Below are 12,862 nucleotides of genomic sequence, written 5' to 3' on the forward strand. Positions count from 1 at the left end.
GAAGGGAGCAAAACTAATCTTTATACTTGTAACTGGAGCAGACGATTTGAAAACTTACAGGGGCTTTCTATACGCAGCTCCCACAACCAGTGCTGCTACGTCATGTAGTTCATTATGATCCCATGATACTTTGTGGCTCTCTAAGATCCAACCCCTGGAGCCACACGATGTCAGAATCTAACCTTTCCCTCTACACATGCACACAAAAAATCTCTAGCATTCATGACCTAAGGAAACCTTGAACCCAGGAACTATGAAGGCTCAAACATGAGAAGTCAAAGAAAATGAACCTAATATTTATTATGTTTAAAAATCTCAGAGTTTTTCAGCCTATTGTGATTTTCTTTTCTTTTTTTTTTTTTGCTAGGCCTGATTCATGGGTTTTGAATGCCTGCAGCGGGCCAGACAGAACAGCCAACATTAGTCACTATTTGGATTAGCGCTGCACATCGCTGCGTGCCCCACCATAATAATAAACACATTTCTAATAAAAACCCAGCAGCAAACTGCTATACAGAGCAACTGTGCTGTGAGGTGAAGCCTGGTCCCCTCTGTTCTAAACCCTTTCCGTAGACCAGGAAACAAAGCTCTAAAGAAGAGAAGTAGCTAATTGATAGCTGCCTCAACTTCACGAGCTTAAGGCATGGAGATCAAGGGAGCTTAGAATCAGGGGCAGTGCAAGGGAAGTGGCACACTGCTCCCAGCCTTTGCTGCAGTGGCTCAGGCCCAGGTCCTCAAAGGTATGTAGGCACCTCACAACCTTAGAAACCAGTGGGAGTTAACTCTTTTACATCTCGTGCCATATTAAGAGCTGATAGAAAGACATGCTCCACAAAGCAGATCTACAAAACCCAGAAGCTACACTTCATGTTCTTCTGGGCCACCACCTGAGACTTTCTCAACTATTTACAGACAGACAGATAGAGAATGCTCCCACAATTGGTGAGGGCACAGTTTAGACCCCCTGGATGTTCACACAGACTAGAACAAGACAGGAAATTCTCACTCAAGGAGGAGGCAGGCCTGCGAGGGAACTGCTTATCAAAGCCAGCAGTGGAGGCGGGGTTCACCATCCATTTTTAGCAAAGGTGGGGAACTGGGCTTTCTCCCGCTCCTCTCTTTAACCCCAGCATCTTTCGCCCCCACCCGCAGTGGGGTGTGCACCTGGGGACGACTAGATGGGAGCAGCAGTTGCAGAGCAGCTCCGCAGCCTAGCACAGCATGCCTTCCTCATGGCATTCCCCTGACACCAGACCCAGCTCTGGGCCGGACCTCTAGGAAGAGGATTCTAGTCCACACAGCATGTTACGATGCAGTGGATACAGCTGCCCTATCAGCCACTGAAACAGAGCAAATAGTGGTACGGACAGGAAAAATACCTGCCCTCTCCTGGCCGAGCTTGATTGGCTTTATGAGCTGTGGGGGCCACATCATGAGCGATCCTCTCTTAGAGCTCGGCTTTGACATGCTGCGCGCAAGCCTACCTTGTCAGTGACTACGCCATGTTGTGCTTTGGCCATGATCCATCCTGGGGACTAATCCCGATGAATACTTTCCTTGTGCCCGCCGCCTGCCTGCGTCCATCGGTTGTTGTCTTGGGTCTCATACTCCAGTTGTTAGTTTGCTGTGGCAGGGACCAGCTCTTTGTTCTGCGTACATGCAGCACCTGGAGCCATGGATCCTGGGTCACACCTGGAGCTTGTAGGCACTCCTGCAATTCGAAAAATAATAATAAATTGCAATCTAAATACAACAGGACAGCTCTTCTAATTACAGGGGTATTTCCATGATCCAGTGCAGGCATGAAGCAAAGTCTGGCTTTCTGGGCTCCCCCAGTACAATGGGAACAGCAGCTGGTGATTTGGGTACTGGAAATCTTCAGTGCCATGTCCTAGCACAGGCTATGTGGGGGCATTGCCTCTTTTGCATGAGGTCTCATAGCATATGGCAAACACATGGCCCTATTAAGGGAACCAAGCTGCCCTGCTGGGCTGTATCTGGATGGTACAGCTCTGCACCAACAGGACTGGGACAAGTAATTTCAAGTAGATTAGTTAAACAGTATTAAATCCAATAGTGAATTAAACTATATGTGAATTCAAATCTCTTTCATTCAGAATCAGAGCATCTACAGGGGTATTTAAAGTGGTTTAACTAATCCACATTCAGTTTACAACCTTAGGCCACATCTACATTACAGAATGATGTTGACCTAACCTACGCCGGCGCCCAGCCATGCAGGTATTAAATCGCTTGTGTGTGCACACATGATGCCTCATGTTGGCGGTGTGTGTCCTCACCAGGAACCACTTGTTTCTATTTTACTGTCAGTGTGGCGCATCTGGGGATATCTCTGAAAGCCATTAACAGTTGATGTAAGCAATGCACTATCTACACTGGTGAATTGTTTGCCATGCCCCGCCACACACACACCTTCCCCATTACTGAGCCTGCCTACGCCACCCTCCCTGCAAGCCACACCCAGGAGCAAACCCACAATCAGGAGCTGGGCTGGGAGTGGGCCACAGCTGGGGCCATGGCTGGCACCAAAGGTAGGAGTGGAACATGGCCAGGACATGAGTCTGGAGGGGGGTGCTGCCTCCCTGTCTCCTGTGGTGGCTGGCCTGGGCTCCACCTCAGCCCCAGATTTGGGGACCAATGGTCTGCACTGACAGCGTCCCCTAACTACATCGACATTCACATTACTCCTCTCAGGGGGTGATGAAATCCACACTCTGCACTAAACATGACATATTTAGCCTTTGTAATAAGTGTGCCCAACTACCTAGTCCCCCGTTTCCCTAATGGGCTTTTAAACTGCATGGCCCAGGTCACGCACACCTCGAGCACAGAGCATTCAGGAGACAGAGGAGCTGCTTGCTGGAGTTGGGGTAAGAATCTGTGCAGGCAGAGCTCTGAACCAGCCAAAGAAATGCCGGCTTCTGGGGTAAAATTGCACAGGGCATGGTGAATATAGGCTACACCAGAGACACAGAACAATGTCATGTGAAAACAAAAGTGCTTAGACAAGAGTGCAACGGGATACGGCCTGGTACTGAGCCACGGACATGGGTGACTGACTTGTAGCCGTAGCCACAGCCACCCGCAACGTTTTCATCCCACGAGACACTGGAACCCTAGCCCAGAATTCTAGTCTGCTGCAGGGACCGTAAGACAGCCCCCCACAGTGCAACACGCCGCTGGGAGCCCAGGCAACCCCTGGCCTGCTCTCTCAACCACAGCCACCTAGTGGGGACATGCAAAAGCACCCTGGTTAAATGGGTTGCTGAAAGTCCACGTAAATAAAATCAACCTAATTTTGCAGCATGTAGGCGGCGCCTCCGCCTCTTCCGCCCATGCCTCACCCTTCCCCTGGCTCCACCACCACCCACCTCATCCTCCAGAAGTTGTTTCCAATTAGTGCAGGGGAAGTCCTGCCCCCACTCTCACCAAAAGTGGCACGGTGCTGATGGTGAGCGAATGGAGGGGAGGACAGATGCTGAGGGTGCATGGGACCCTTATGCACCTCCCATGCATTGCCCTGTCACAGAGACAACGTTCCCACTATAGAATCATAGAATCCTAGGGCTGGAAGAGACCTCAGGAGGTCATCTACCCCACCCCCTGCCTACAGCAGGATCAACCCCAACTAAATCTTCCGAGCCAGGGCTTTGTCAAGCTGGGACTTAAAAACCACTAGTGATGGAGATTCCACCCCCTCTCTAGGTAACGCATCCCAGTGCTTCACCGCCAGCCTGGTGAAAAAGTTTTTCCTAATATCCAACCTTTATCTCTCCCTCTGCAACTTGAGGCCATTGCTCCTTGTTCTGCCATCCACCACTACCGAGACCAGCCTCTCCCCATCCTCTTTAGAGCCCCCTTCAGGAAGTTGAAGGCTGCTATCAAATCACTCCTCACTATTTTCTTCTGAGAACTAAATAAGTCCAAGTCTCTCAGCCTCTCCTCATAGGTCACGTGCTCCAGACCCCTAATGATTTTGTTGCCATCCGCTGGACCTGCTCCAATGCGTCCACATCTTTTCTGTACTGGGGGGAGGGGGCAGAACTGGATGTAATACTCCAGAGGGGGCCTCACCAGTGCTGAATAGTGGGGAATAATAACTTCTCTGGAACTGCTGGAAATGCTCCTCAATATGCCATCAGCCTTCTTGGCTACAAGGGCGCACTGTTGACTCATATCCAGCCTCTGTAATCCCCAGGTGTTTTTTTCTGCTGCACTGCTGCTTAGCCGGTCAGCCCCCAGCCTGTAACAACGCTTGGGATTCTTCCGTCCCAGGTGCAGGACTCTGCCCGTGTCCTTGCTGAACCTCACCAGGCTTCTTTTGGCCCAGTCCTCCGCGCGGTCTAGGTCACTCGGGACCGCATCCCTACCCGCCAAGGTATCTACCTGTCCCCCTAGCTTAGCACCACCTGCAAATTCGCTGAGGGTGCGATCCATCCCCTCACCCGGGCCGCTAATACACATACCGACTAATACGAGCCCTAGGACCAGTCCCTGGGGCACCCCACCGCCAGCCAGACATTGAGCCATACTCCCCATCGGGCCGGCTGCCTGGCCCGCTGTGCACCCGCCCCAGGAGCACGCGGGACCGGCGCGGCGCGGCGCGCCCGGACTCCCTGCGCGCGGGGGCAGGCGCACGGGAAAGGAGCGCGCCGCTTCGCCGCCCGGAGTCACGCCCCTACGTGTCCCGTGTAGACGCGCGCGGGGTGGAGCCGGGGCGTGACGCTGCGGCGGCGGCAGCTCGCCGGAAAGGCGCGGGCAGCGCGGAGCTGGAGCTGGAGCTGGAGCTGGAGCTGTCCCGCCTTCGGCTTGGCCCTGCCCTGCAGCATGCTGCCCGCCGGCCGAGCCCGCAGGTAGGGCTGTGTGCCGCCCCCGCCCGAGCTCTGCGTGCGGCCAGCAGCCTCCGCTCCCCGGACAGTGGGGCTGGCGGCCCGTGGAGTGGTACAGTGGGGTGGGGTGTGGCGAGCTGGAGGCCCCTGGCGTGGTACAATCGGGGTAGAGGGAGGAACTTGCTGGGATCCCCAAAGGGGGAGATTCTGTGAGATTTGTCCCAGGGCTGGTCTAATGTACCTGGAGTCAGGCTGGGGAGTTCTTGCTGCAGAAGCCGAGGAGGGGACCTTTGTACCCACGTGAGGTTAGGGGAGAGGGAATGAGCCCCCCACCCAGCTCCCCATACCTGCACTCCTCCTTGCTTTAGTCCCCAGGGAGGCCCTTGCAGGGGCAATACATAGCCCTTCCCCACCGTGTAAAGGCTTATAGCAGAAGCCGTGCTCTCCTGCTCAGTAGGGCTTAAATGCTGTGAGCCAGGCCTCGAACTCCTACCTCTTAGAAACAATGCCATTAGGGTTCTTCACCCTCTGCTTTCCAACCGTGCAGGTGGCACTTGCGATGCAGTGTCAGATGTTGCTCCACACTTGAAGATTAGAAACTGCTTAAAAGGCAAAGCTGTGCATCCACTCTAGGGCTTCACCGCAAGGGGTGGGGGCTGTATTTTGCAGTTAGTGTTGCAGGATAGTCCTTTGTACCCAATGAATTAAGTAACGGGGGTAGCAAGGGGCTGCTCGACTGAAGACTTAGGGGCAGTGTGCCTAAAGGGTACAGCAGCTGCAGGGGGCTTGCACGCCAGGAATTCTACACTTAATTCCTGATCCTTCCAGTGGCCCTCAGAGAGTTGGTGAGGTGCCCAAATCATCCAGTGCCTGGGAGGCTGAGTTGGTATTTATAAGGTCTTTGCAGAAGAGCAATGCCCCTTTGTTATGGTTTTAAAAAATTGGTATTTGTGTTCAAGCTATCCAGTGGGGCTTCCAGCCCGTGGTTTCCTCGGGGGCCTAATCTGGAATGGATGCAGAGGGATTAAAATCTACCCCTATTGATATGGCAGCGTGCAAAGCAGGGGGCAGTGGAGTTTGTGAGGCAATAGGATGTAAGTAAAACTAGACTGTTGTTCCATTTCCAGGCTGGTTTCCATTCTCACTCAGGCCCTGGAAGACTGTGCTCAGCAAAAGAAGAAGCTAGAGGATAACCTAACCCTGTGTCGGGCCCTTCTTGGAGTTTGGTGAGTGCTCAGTGGATAGCAAAGAGGACTGAAAGCTGCTAAAGATATCTGCCTGGCTCAGCTTCTCCCAGATGGAAGGAGGGAGCATAGCCTAGTGGCCAAAACTCAGGAGCTGGAGAGTTAAGTTTTATTCCCAGCTCTGCCTGTGGCTCTCTGTGTGGTAACTCCATTTACAAAGGCCAGAGTAAAGACTGACCTTCATCCAGTCACCAGGCAAAACTGGAAGTAACCAATCAGGCAAGGTAGAGGTAGGACTGCAGGAGCAATGCTGGGGTTTGTGCTGCTACACACAATGCTCCCAGTTGGGAGTAGGGGAACGCTGTTGACACAGAGGGATGGACAGACACACTCTTTCCTGGGAGGAAGATAAGCTTGCAAACTCCTGCCCCAGTGTGTACAGAGTTTAGTCGCTACTGAAACCTGGCTTGGAGTGTCAGCTGGATCCAGAGCCCAAGCTGTGCTTTGAGAGCCTTGACCGTTTCCCAGTTCTGGACAGCTTCTGTTGCTCAGCAGGAAGACCAGCAGACTTGCTGGGTCCCTTGGCAAGGTAGGGGTGGTGGGGTGGCTCTGTGCTTCTGGAAGGGACATAATATCAGGCAGGACTGAGGCTGGGGTTGATGGGGGTGCGGCTCTCTGGTTGTCCAGAGTCTTCTAGAAAAACAGGGTAGACCTGGATGTCTAATGTAAGACTGTCAGCTGAACAATAACTTTAGAGAAGGCCGCAAAGGGTTGGTGGTACTAGTCCATCATCAATTAGAGAAAAAAGGGCACAAACATACTTCCTTTTTTCCTTTGTGCATCCCCTTTGGCACCTTGGTACTGGCAGGGATGTGTAGGACTTGTGGTCAAAAGCCTGATTTTGTGCATGTTCTTTCACAACGTGTTTTTTTTGTTTTTTGTTTTTTTTTTAAAAAAGTCCCTAGTATTCCAGGGCTCCTTTCCTAGCGTTGACTTCCTGTTAATGGGATCCAGCCTTGTGCTCCTCATGCATCCATGCAACCCTTTGAGTTGCTTCAGTCCTAGGTAATCCCCTACATCTGAGCTTTTCAGTTCACATGGATACACATTTTGTGCTTGTGAAGGGATTGCTCTGTATTACCAGCCTGAAAGAAGCATTAAGCACATATCTCCTGCCCCAGTCCTGACCTGCAGCACCTCCTGCTGTTTGTATCCTGTGTCCTTCCTGCTCTTAGCTGTGCCAATAGTATCCAATGACCACTGCTTTCTTACTTGTGGGGGAGATGCAGAAGAGAGGGAAGGACTGACAAATGGGTTGTGTGTATTCTGGGCTGGCTGGTGTCCCTGAAATTCTCCTGCTGGCCAGGCCTCGCTTGAAGGGTAGGGGACACCGGAGTTTAACTGTGACTGCAAGAGTACAGTGACATCTTTCATGTGTTCTGTGTGTGTTTTCCCCCTGCCCAGGAAGGTACAAACTCCTGAGAACCCAATGCCAGAGGCAGGCGTAAAAAGTGACCAAGGTGAGCCATTCCTTCTCGCCATCTATGTGCTCTGTCCTTGTGCAGTCTGGTTGCAGCTGACCTAACCTGCTTCCTGAGAATTCCCTCTCATGTTGCCTGATAATAAGGGGCCTAATTCTTTTCTATGCCTCCCTGTTTTCCCTAGATTTAATCTGGGCTTGTGTCTGGGTAACTGAGAGCAGCTTCAGCTGCTACTACCACAGCTGCAAGCCTGAAAGGGATGCTTGAGAATATCACCTGTCGGTGGAAGGGCTGGTTGCCTTGGAGAAAAGTCAGGTTTGCCTGACCTCCATGGCTCCCATCTTTGCTGACTCTTGTGGCGTTTACTTGTAAGATGCAGGTAGCCCTGGAAGACAATGTAGGAGTGCAGTGCAAAGTCCCTCTGCTTCCTTGCTATAGACGACTCTCTCCTCTGAGAAATTTAGAGGAGCAAGCCAGCCTGGCGAGAAAAGGGGAAGGAAGGGACATGAGTGGGCTGGCTTCCTGATACACCTCTCTTGCAGAGCCTGAGCCTTCGTCCAAGGAGATGGAGGAGCTGGAGCTGCTGAACAGAGCCCTGGAAAAGGCGTTAAGAGTTCGGAGAAGTACCCTGAAGAGTCCTGCAGCGGCCTTAGCACCTGTAGAAGGAGAGAAGGTGGCAGTGAAGAAACCTGCGACCAGTGCTATAATAACACAACAGGTGCCGTTGTCTAAGGGGAGAGTCCCTACAACCATCAAGGTGACATCCATGCACAAAAAGGCTGCTTCTTCCAAAAAGCTGCCTTCAGCATATATGCTGAAAGCTCCCTACCGGACTGATCCTGTGAAAGTACCAACCAGGCAGAGCTCCAGGGCTCCAAAGGTGGCTGGGAAGGGCTTCACTAAAGGGGCTGCTCCCCGACAAGTGAGGAAGATGGTGCCAGCTGCCAGCGTGGCTCAGCAAGAGTTCCGTGGCACTGCAGAACCAGATGGCGTGCCCAGATCTGCCCTGCAACATCAGCAGAGCTCTTCTTCCTGTGGAGGCTCTGCTGGTAGTGAAAACTTGGGAGCTGCCATCCTGCAGGGAGTCAGTCCAGAGAATGACTGTCCTGGTCCTGTGGCAGAAGCTCCAGTGTCGCCGAGCCACGTGGCAGGAAATATCCCTGGGGGAAGCACAATGGCTCACACGTTTACCCTCCGGGAAAAGGGGTATGTTTTCATCAGCAGGCACCAGAGATCCGTTTAGTATTCAAACTCCAGTTCTCCTAGCTCATCCCTGCAGGAGCTGATCTTTCCCAGCCTTTCCTGGGGCCTGCTTTTGTGTTAATACTGCCCCCAAAAGTGTCTTTAGAATGGTCAGGTTGACTTTTTGGATGCCTATACCTGGTGTTGGCAGAATTCTGTTACTGTCATTTTGATGGATAATACCAATATTTATTTTTTAGCTTTTTAAAAATTTTATTAAACTTTTCACAGTTGCACAAACTTCTTAAATTTATCAATTTACATTTTCACAATTGAAGGAAATTATTGCGGGGTCAAACATTTTAATGACACAGATGTTGTTGAGATTCCAAAAGGTCAGGCTTTGTAACCATTCTAACACAAATTGTCAAATCACATACCAAACTGTACAAAGGAAATAGCCTCAAGTCCAGCCCTAATAAGCTCAGAAGCGGGATTTTTCTTACTTTGCCTAGTTGTAAATGGCTGTTATGGATGGAAGCCTTTTTTCCTTGGTCCTCAAGTAAAAGTTGAGAACTTGGTACGATATCCTGATGCTACTCTACTGCTGTTCGGTACTTATCACTGATGGCTGTCTTCTCTGCAGGTCTTTGCTGAAGCTACCGCTTCCCTACAGGAAAACCTATTCTAGGAACTCCAGGTAAAGCTATTCCCAGAACTCCTGCTTGGTGGTGAGAGAGGTGTGAGGGGAGGGGCCTGGGCTTTGCAGCCTAAAAGATGCTGCAGCATTTGAGGGGTATTGGCAGAGCTGTGTGAAAAGCCTGAGACTGGAACAGCAGGAGTTGCTGCAGATTAGACCTAAGGGCCCATGACAGAGCTGAGCATGGGCACTTTGTGGAGCCTGCCAGAGGCACTCTAGCCACTGTCCCTTCCGAGGGAATAAAGCTTATGGAATTTACCCCAGCATTTAAAAAACAAGAAGAATGCCAAAGAGAGCCTTGCTCTTTAACCTGTGTATACCTTGGCAGTGGTGCAAACCTATTTTCAAATGCTCTGTCATAGAAGTTAGGGACCTGGCCTTCCAGTCCCAGTGCTTTGGTTGGTCTGATTTTCTGCATCCCAAACAATGAGTCTCTGACCCACTTCCTCTGGGAGATCATTCCACTGGTTAATAGAATGCATGGTGAAGAGGTCTGTCCTGATGCTCAGCATCAATAGGACTGGAAGAGTCAGAGTCCAGTTCTCTGCTATTGCAGGTCACCTGTCATGTGACCCTATTGAGGAATTTATTACATTCCATTTAAAAAATGGTTAGGGTGTTCCGGAACCTTCCTCTTCCGATGTCTGGAAAACTTGCAATTTCCAGTCTGAATTCAGGGCCAGATTACATCTTTGTTCCTAACACTGCACGTAGCAAGAGTTCTGTGTAGACTTGGAAATAATTTCTCCCCTTGGGAACTTGCCATCTTCCCAGTGCTTATAGATTCTTTGTCACCTGCTAGTTATTGCTTAGCCAAGTACATAGATTTGCTTCTTGGATTTTTGTGTGCAGTTTTAGTCTCTTTACTGCTTCTTTGAACTTACACAGCAAACCAAAAATAACCCGCCAGTTTAGCTCTGCATTTCCAGAGTGCCTTTACAGAGGAATTACATCTGACAGGCTAATATCTTTTTTTTTCTTTTCCCTGCTCTATTCCATTAATCCTGCTGTTTCTCATGATAACTTCCCTCTGAAAGCTGCAGCTTTGAGATGATCCATCCTGGCAGAGCTAAAATTTAATCTAGGAGCAGGCACCACTAGCCCATGTGTCAGTCTGCCAGCCAGTGACACACTGGGTGGTTATTTTAAATGTCCTGCCACTATCCCTCGTTTTCTGCAGTAGGTTTCTGGAGTGGCTGAAATTCTTAGTATCCTTGTAGGTGGCTGGGTCAGTACAGAGTAATGGGGACTTTGTGCAAGCCGAGCATGTCAGCTGCCTGTCAACGAATGTCCGCTCTCCTTCCCTGTGCTTTGTACAAGGCTGTGTATTCCCAAGAGACCCTTGAATGCGAGGGTCTGGGATCTGGCTGCTCAGTAAATTGACATCCCTTATAGAGCTCCCAGAGCATTCTTGTGCAGAGATGGCACTGTCGCACCTCTCCCCACGCATGCTGTCTTGCCATAATGCACTGAATCTAAGAAACATCTTAGTAGCTTGGACATCTTCCATCTGAGGAGGAGCAGGTGGATATCACACAGGTGCTCTGCAGAATATTGTGACGTGCAGGAAGATATGTTGCTTTTGGGTATAATTATTTCCCTCTTGTCTTGAATTTTCAGACTGTGGAAGAAGTGTCATCTCTGCCAAAGCAGCTCAGCTGCGGCTGCTGCAAGGAACTGCTTTCTAGAGAGAATGCAGGCAACTGTATCCTTTCGTGCACCTCTAGCTAATGGGCTGTACCCTCATGGTTCAGCCTGATGGGCATCCTCTTCAACCGGCTGGAGAGGTGCCCTTGTCTCCTAGGCACTGTGCCTGGGTCAGTGGGCCATGCAGAGCTCTGGAGAGGGGTCCATTCCAGCCTCAGATCTTTACTTTTCAGGGAGACTTGGGTGTTACGAAGTTACTGAGCCTGTTACTAAACCGATTTTTGTCTTCCCCATCACCTCCATCCTCTGCAGTGTCCTCTTGTGTGCTGCTTGCTCGTCACAGCTGTCCTGGATGGGAGGGTGGTGACCAGAGAAAGGGGTTTCCAAGCTAGTGGCTGGCTTTCAAAGAAATGCTCCTTAAGCTGCTGTAAGTTTTGTTCCTCTGCACCAGCCTTGAGTCCTGCAGAGATTGAAGAGGAGGTGCTGGCCTTGCATGAGGCGCACTCTCACCTGAGCCACTTTGCGGCAGCTGAGACCACCAGTAAGAAATGCACTAATGGCACTTGAAATTATTTCCCTGCCTGTATTTTGCCAAGTGGAGACACCTCTCTGGGACATAAGGAGACTAGATTGATGGAGGGGACAGGCAATAGGTGCTGTATCTGACTACTCCAGAGCAGGGAAGGGAACTGGTACTGGCTGGTGTGGGGTTGGGAAGTAACAGAGTTACTGAATCATGATGGTTCTGGGCAACCACATGCCTCCGGGGCCGCTAGCTCTCCCTTCTGCTTTTCCTCCAGGCCACCCAACATGGGAAAGAGAGTACGAATATCTCCTAATCCTGGAAGGCCTGCAAGACATGGTATCCCAGTGTCTGCACAAGCTGCAGCTGCTGCGCGCAGGTGGGGCCAATATCTGCTGTTATGGTCAAGTGTCTTAGCAGACTGCCCTGGTTAGGTAATAGTTTGATGCTTGCAATTAGCCTGAGACCCATGGTATTAAATAAAATTGCAAAGATGCATCTAAGGAGGGGGCTGTGTGACAGTGTTTATGCATAGGGCTGATTAGTGTTACTTGTGGGTTAGAGACGAATCTAACATTATGGGCGTGATTTTGTCACAGTAAAATTGTGCATAATTCACAGCACAACCACAGTAAAAAAGATAATTTTATGCTATTACTGCAACATTGTAGTAACAATAGAATGTGAACATAAACACTCATTTATTAACGTACTGCATTAAACACCGCAAAGCATGCTTTCCTTGCAGGCCAAGCAGGCACATTCCAAGTATTTTTTACTTCACAGCTTGACAAATGTTTAAGCAAATGTGCCATGTGTGTCAGGTGTACAGCACTAAAAATAAACATTTCAGGTCTTGACCCAAGCTTTCCCCATGTACATGGCCTGGCCCCCCGATGGGCCGAAGGAGAAATTGCTCAGAGGCCAGTAGGCCACCAGCAGTGCAGTGGAACTTAGGCAGGCTTACTGTCCACCCTTGCTCCATGCTGCTCCCAGGAGTGACGAGCACAGTCCCTGCAGCCCCTAGGGGAGGGGAGGTGTCTGTATTCTGGCCCCACCCAGAGTGCTGACTTTGCAGCTCCCATTGGCTGGGAGCTGTGCGGTGGGGGGGGGGGGCGTGCCTGTGATCAGCAGTGCACAGAGACCTCTTGGGCCTTCTCCAAGGAGTGCTGTAAGAGGGATGTGCCTCTTGCTTTTGGGCACTGCTCAAACTGTGCACCACCTGCCTCATCCCCTCCTGCACCCCAAACTCCTGCCCCAGCCTAGACCCCTCACCCTAACTCCTCCTCAGACCT

General features: G+C 50.9%; 2 protein-coding genes across 4 annotated transcripts in view; one reads left to right on the plus strand and one right to left on the minus strand.

Moving 5' to 3' along the window:
- Positions 1-4,624, minus strand: part of LOC142021595 (ankyrin repeat and fibronectin type-III domain-containing protein 1-like) — a 395,272-nt gene extending 390,648 nt beyond the window's left edge. Inside the window, exons 1-2 of the mRNA XM_075010621.1 lie at positions 4,488-4,624; positions 1,485-1,711 (exon numbers count right to left, since the gene is read on the minus strand). The gene's annotated coding sequence lies outside the window, so the exon portion shown is untranslated. The remainder of the gene's footprint in view (positions 1-1,484; positions 1,712-4,487) is intronic.
- Positions 4,625-4,772: 148 nt separating this feature from the next.
- Positions 4,773-12,862, plus strand: part of TEDC2 (tubulin epsilon and delta complex 2) — a 43,185-nt gene continuing 35,095 nt past the window's right edge. For all 3 annotated transcript variants that reach the window (XR_012647778.1, XR_012647777.1, XM_075010955.1), the window contains exons 1-8: positions 4,773-4,874; positions 5,978-6,076; positions 7,499-7,554; positions 8,058-8,721; positions 9,344-9,397; positions 11,018-11,102; positions 11,477-11,585; positions 11,845-11,946. Coding sequence is in view for 1 of the 3 variants with exons in the window: in XM_075010955.1 (XP_074867056.1) it covers positions 4,849-4,874; positions 5,978-6,076; positions 7,499-7,554; positions 8,058-8,721; positions 9,344-9,397; positions 11,018-11,102; positions 11,477-11,585; positions 11,845-11,946 (1,195 nt within the window). In the remaining 2 variants the exon portion in view is untranslated. The remainder of the gene's footprint in view (positions 4,875-5,977; positions 6,077-7,498; positions 7,555-8,057; positions 8,722-9,343; positions 9,398-11,017; positions 11,103-11,476; positions 11,586-11,844; positions 11,947-12,862) is intronic.

The sequence above is a fragment of the Carettochelys insculpta genome, chromosome 16, assembly GCF_033958435.1.
Source record: "Carettochelys insculpta isolate YL-2023 chromosome 16, ASM3395843v1, whole genome shotgun sequence".
In the NCBI taxonomy this organism is placed as follows: Eukaryota; Metazoa; Chordata; order Testudines; family Carettochelyidae; genus Carettochelys; species Carettochelys insculpta.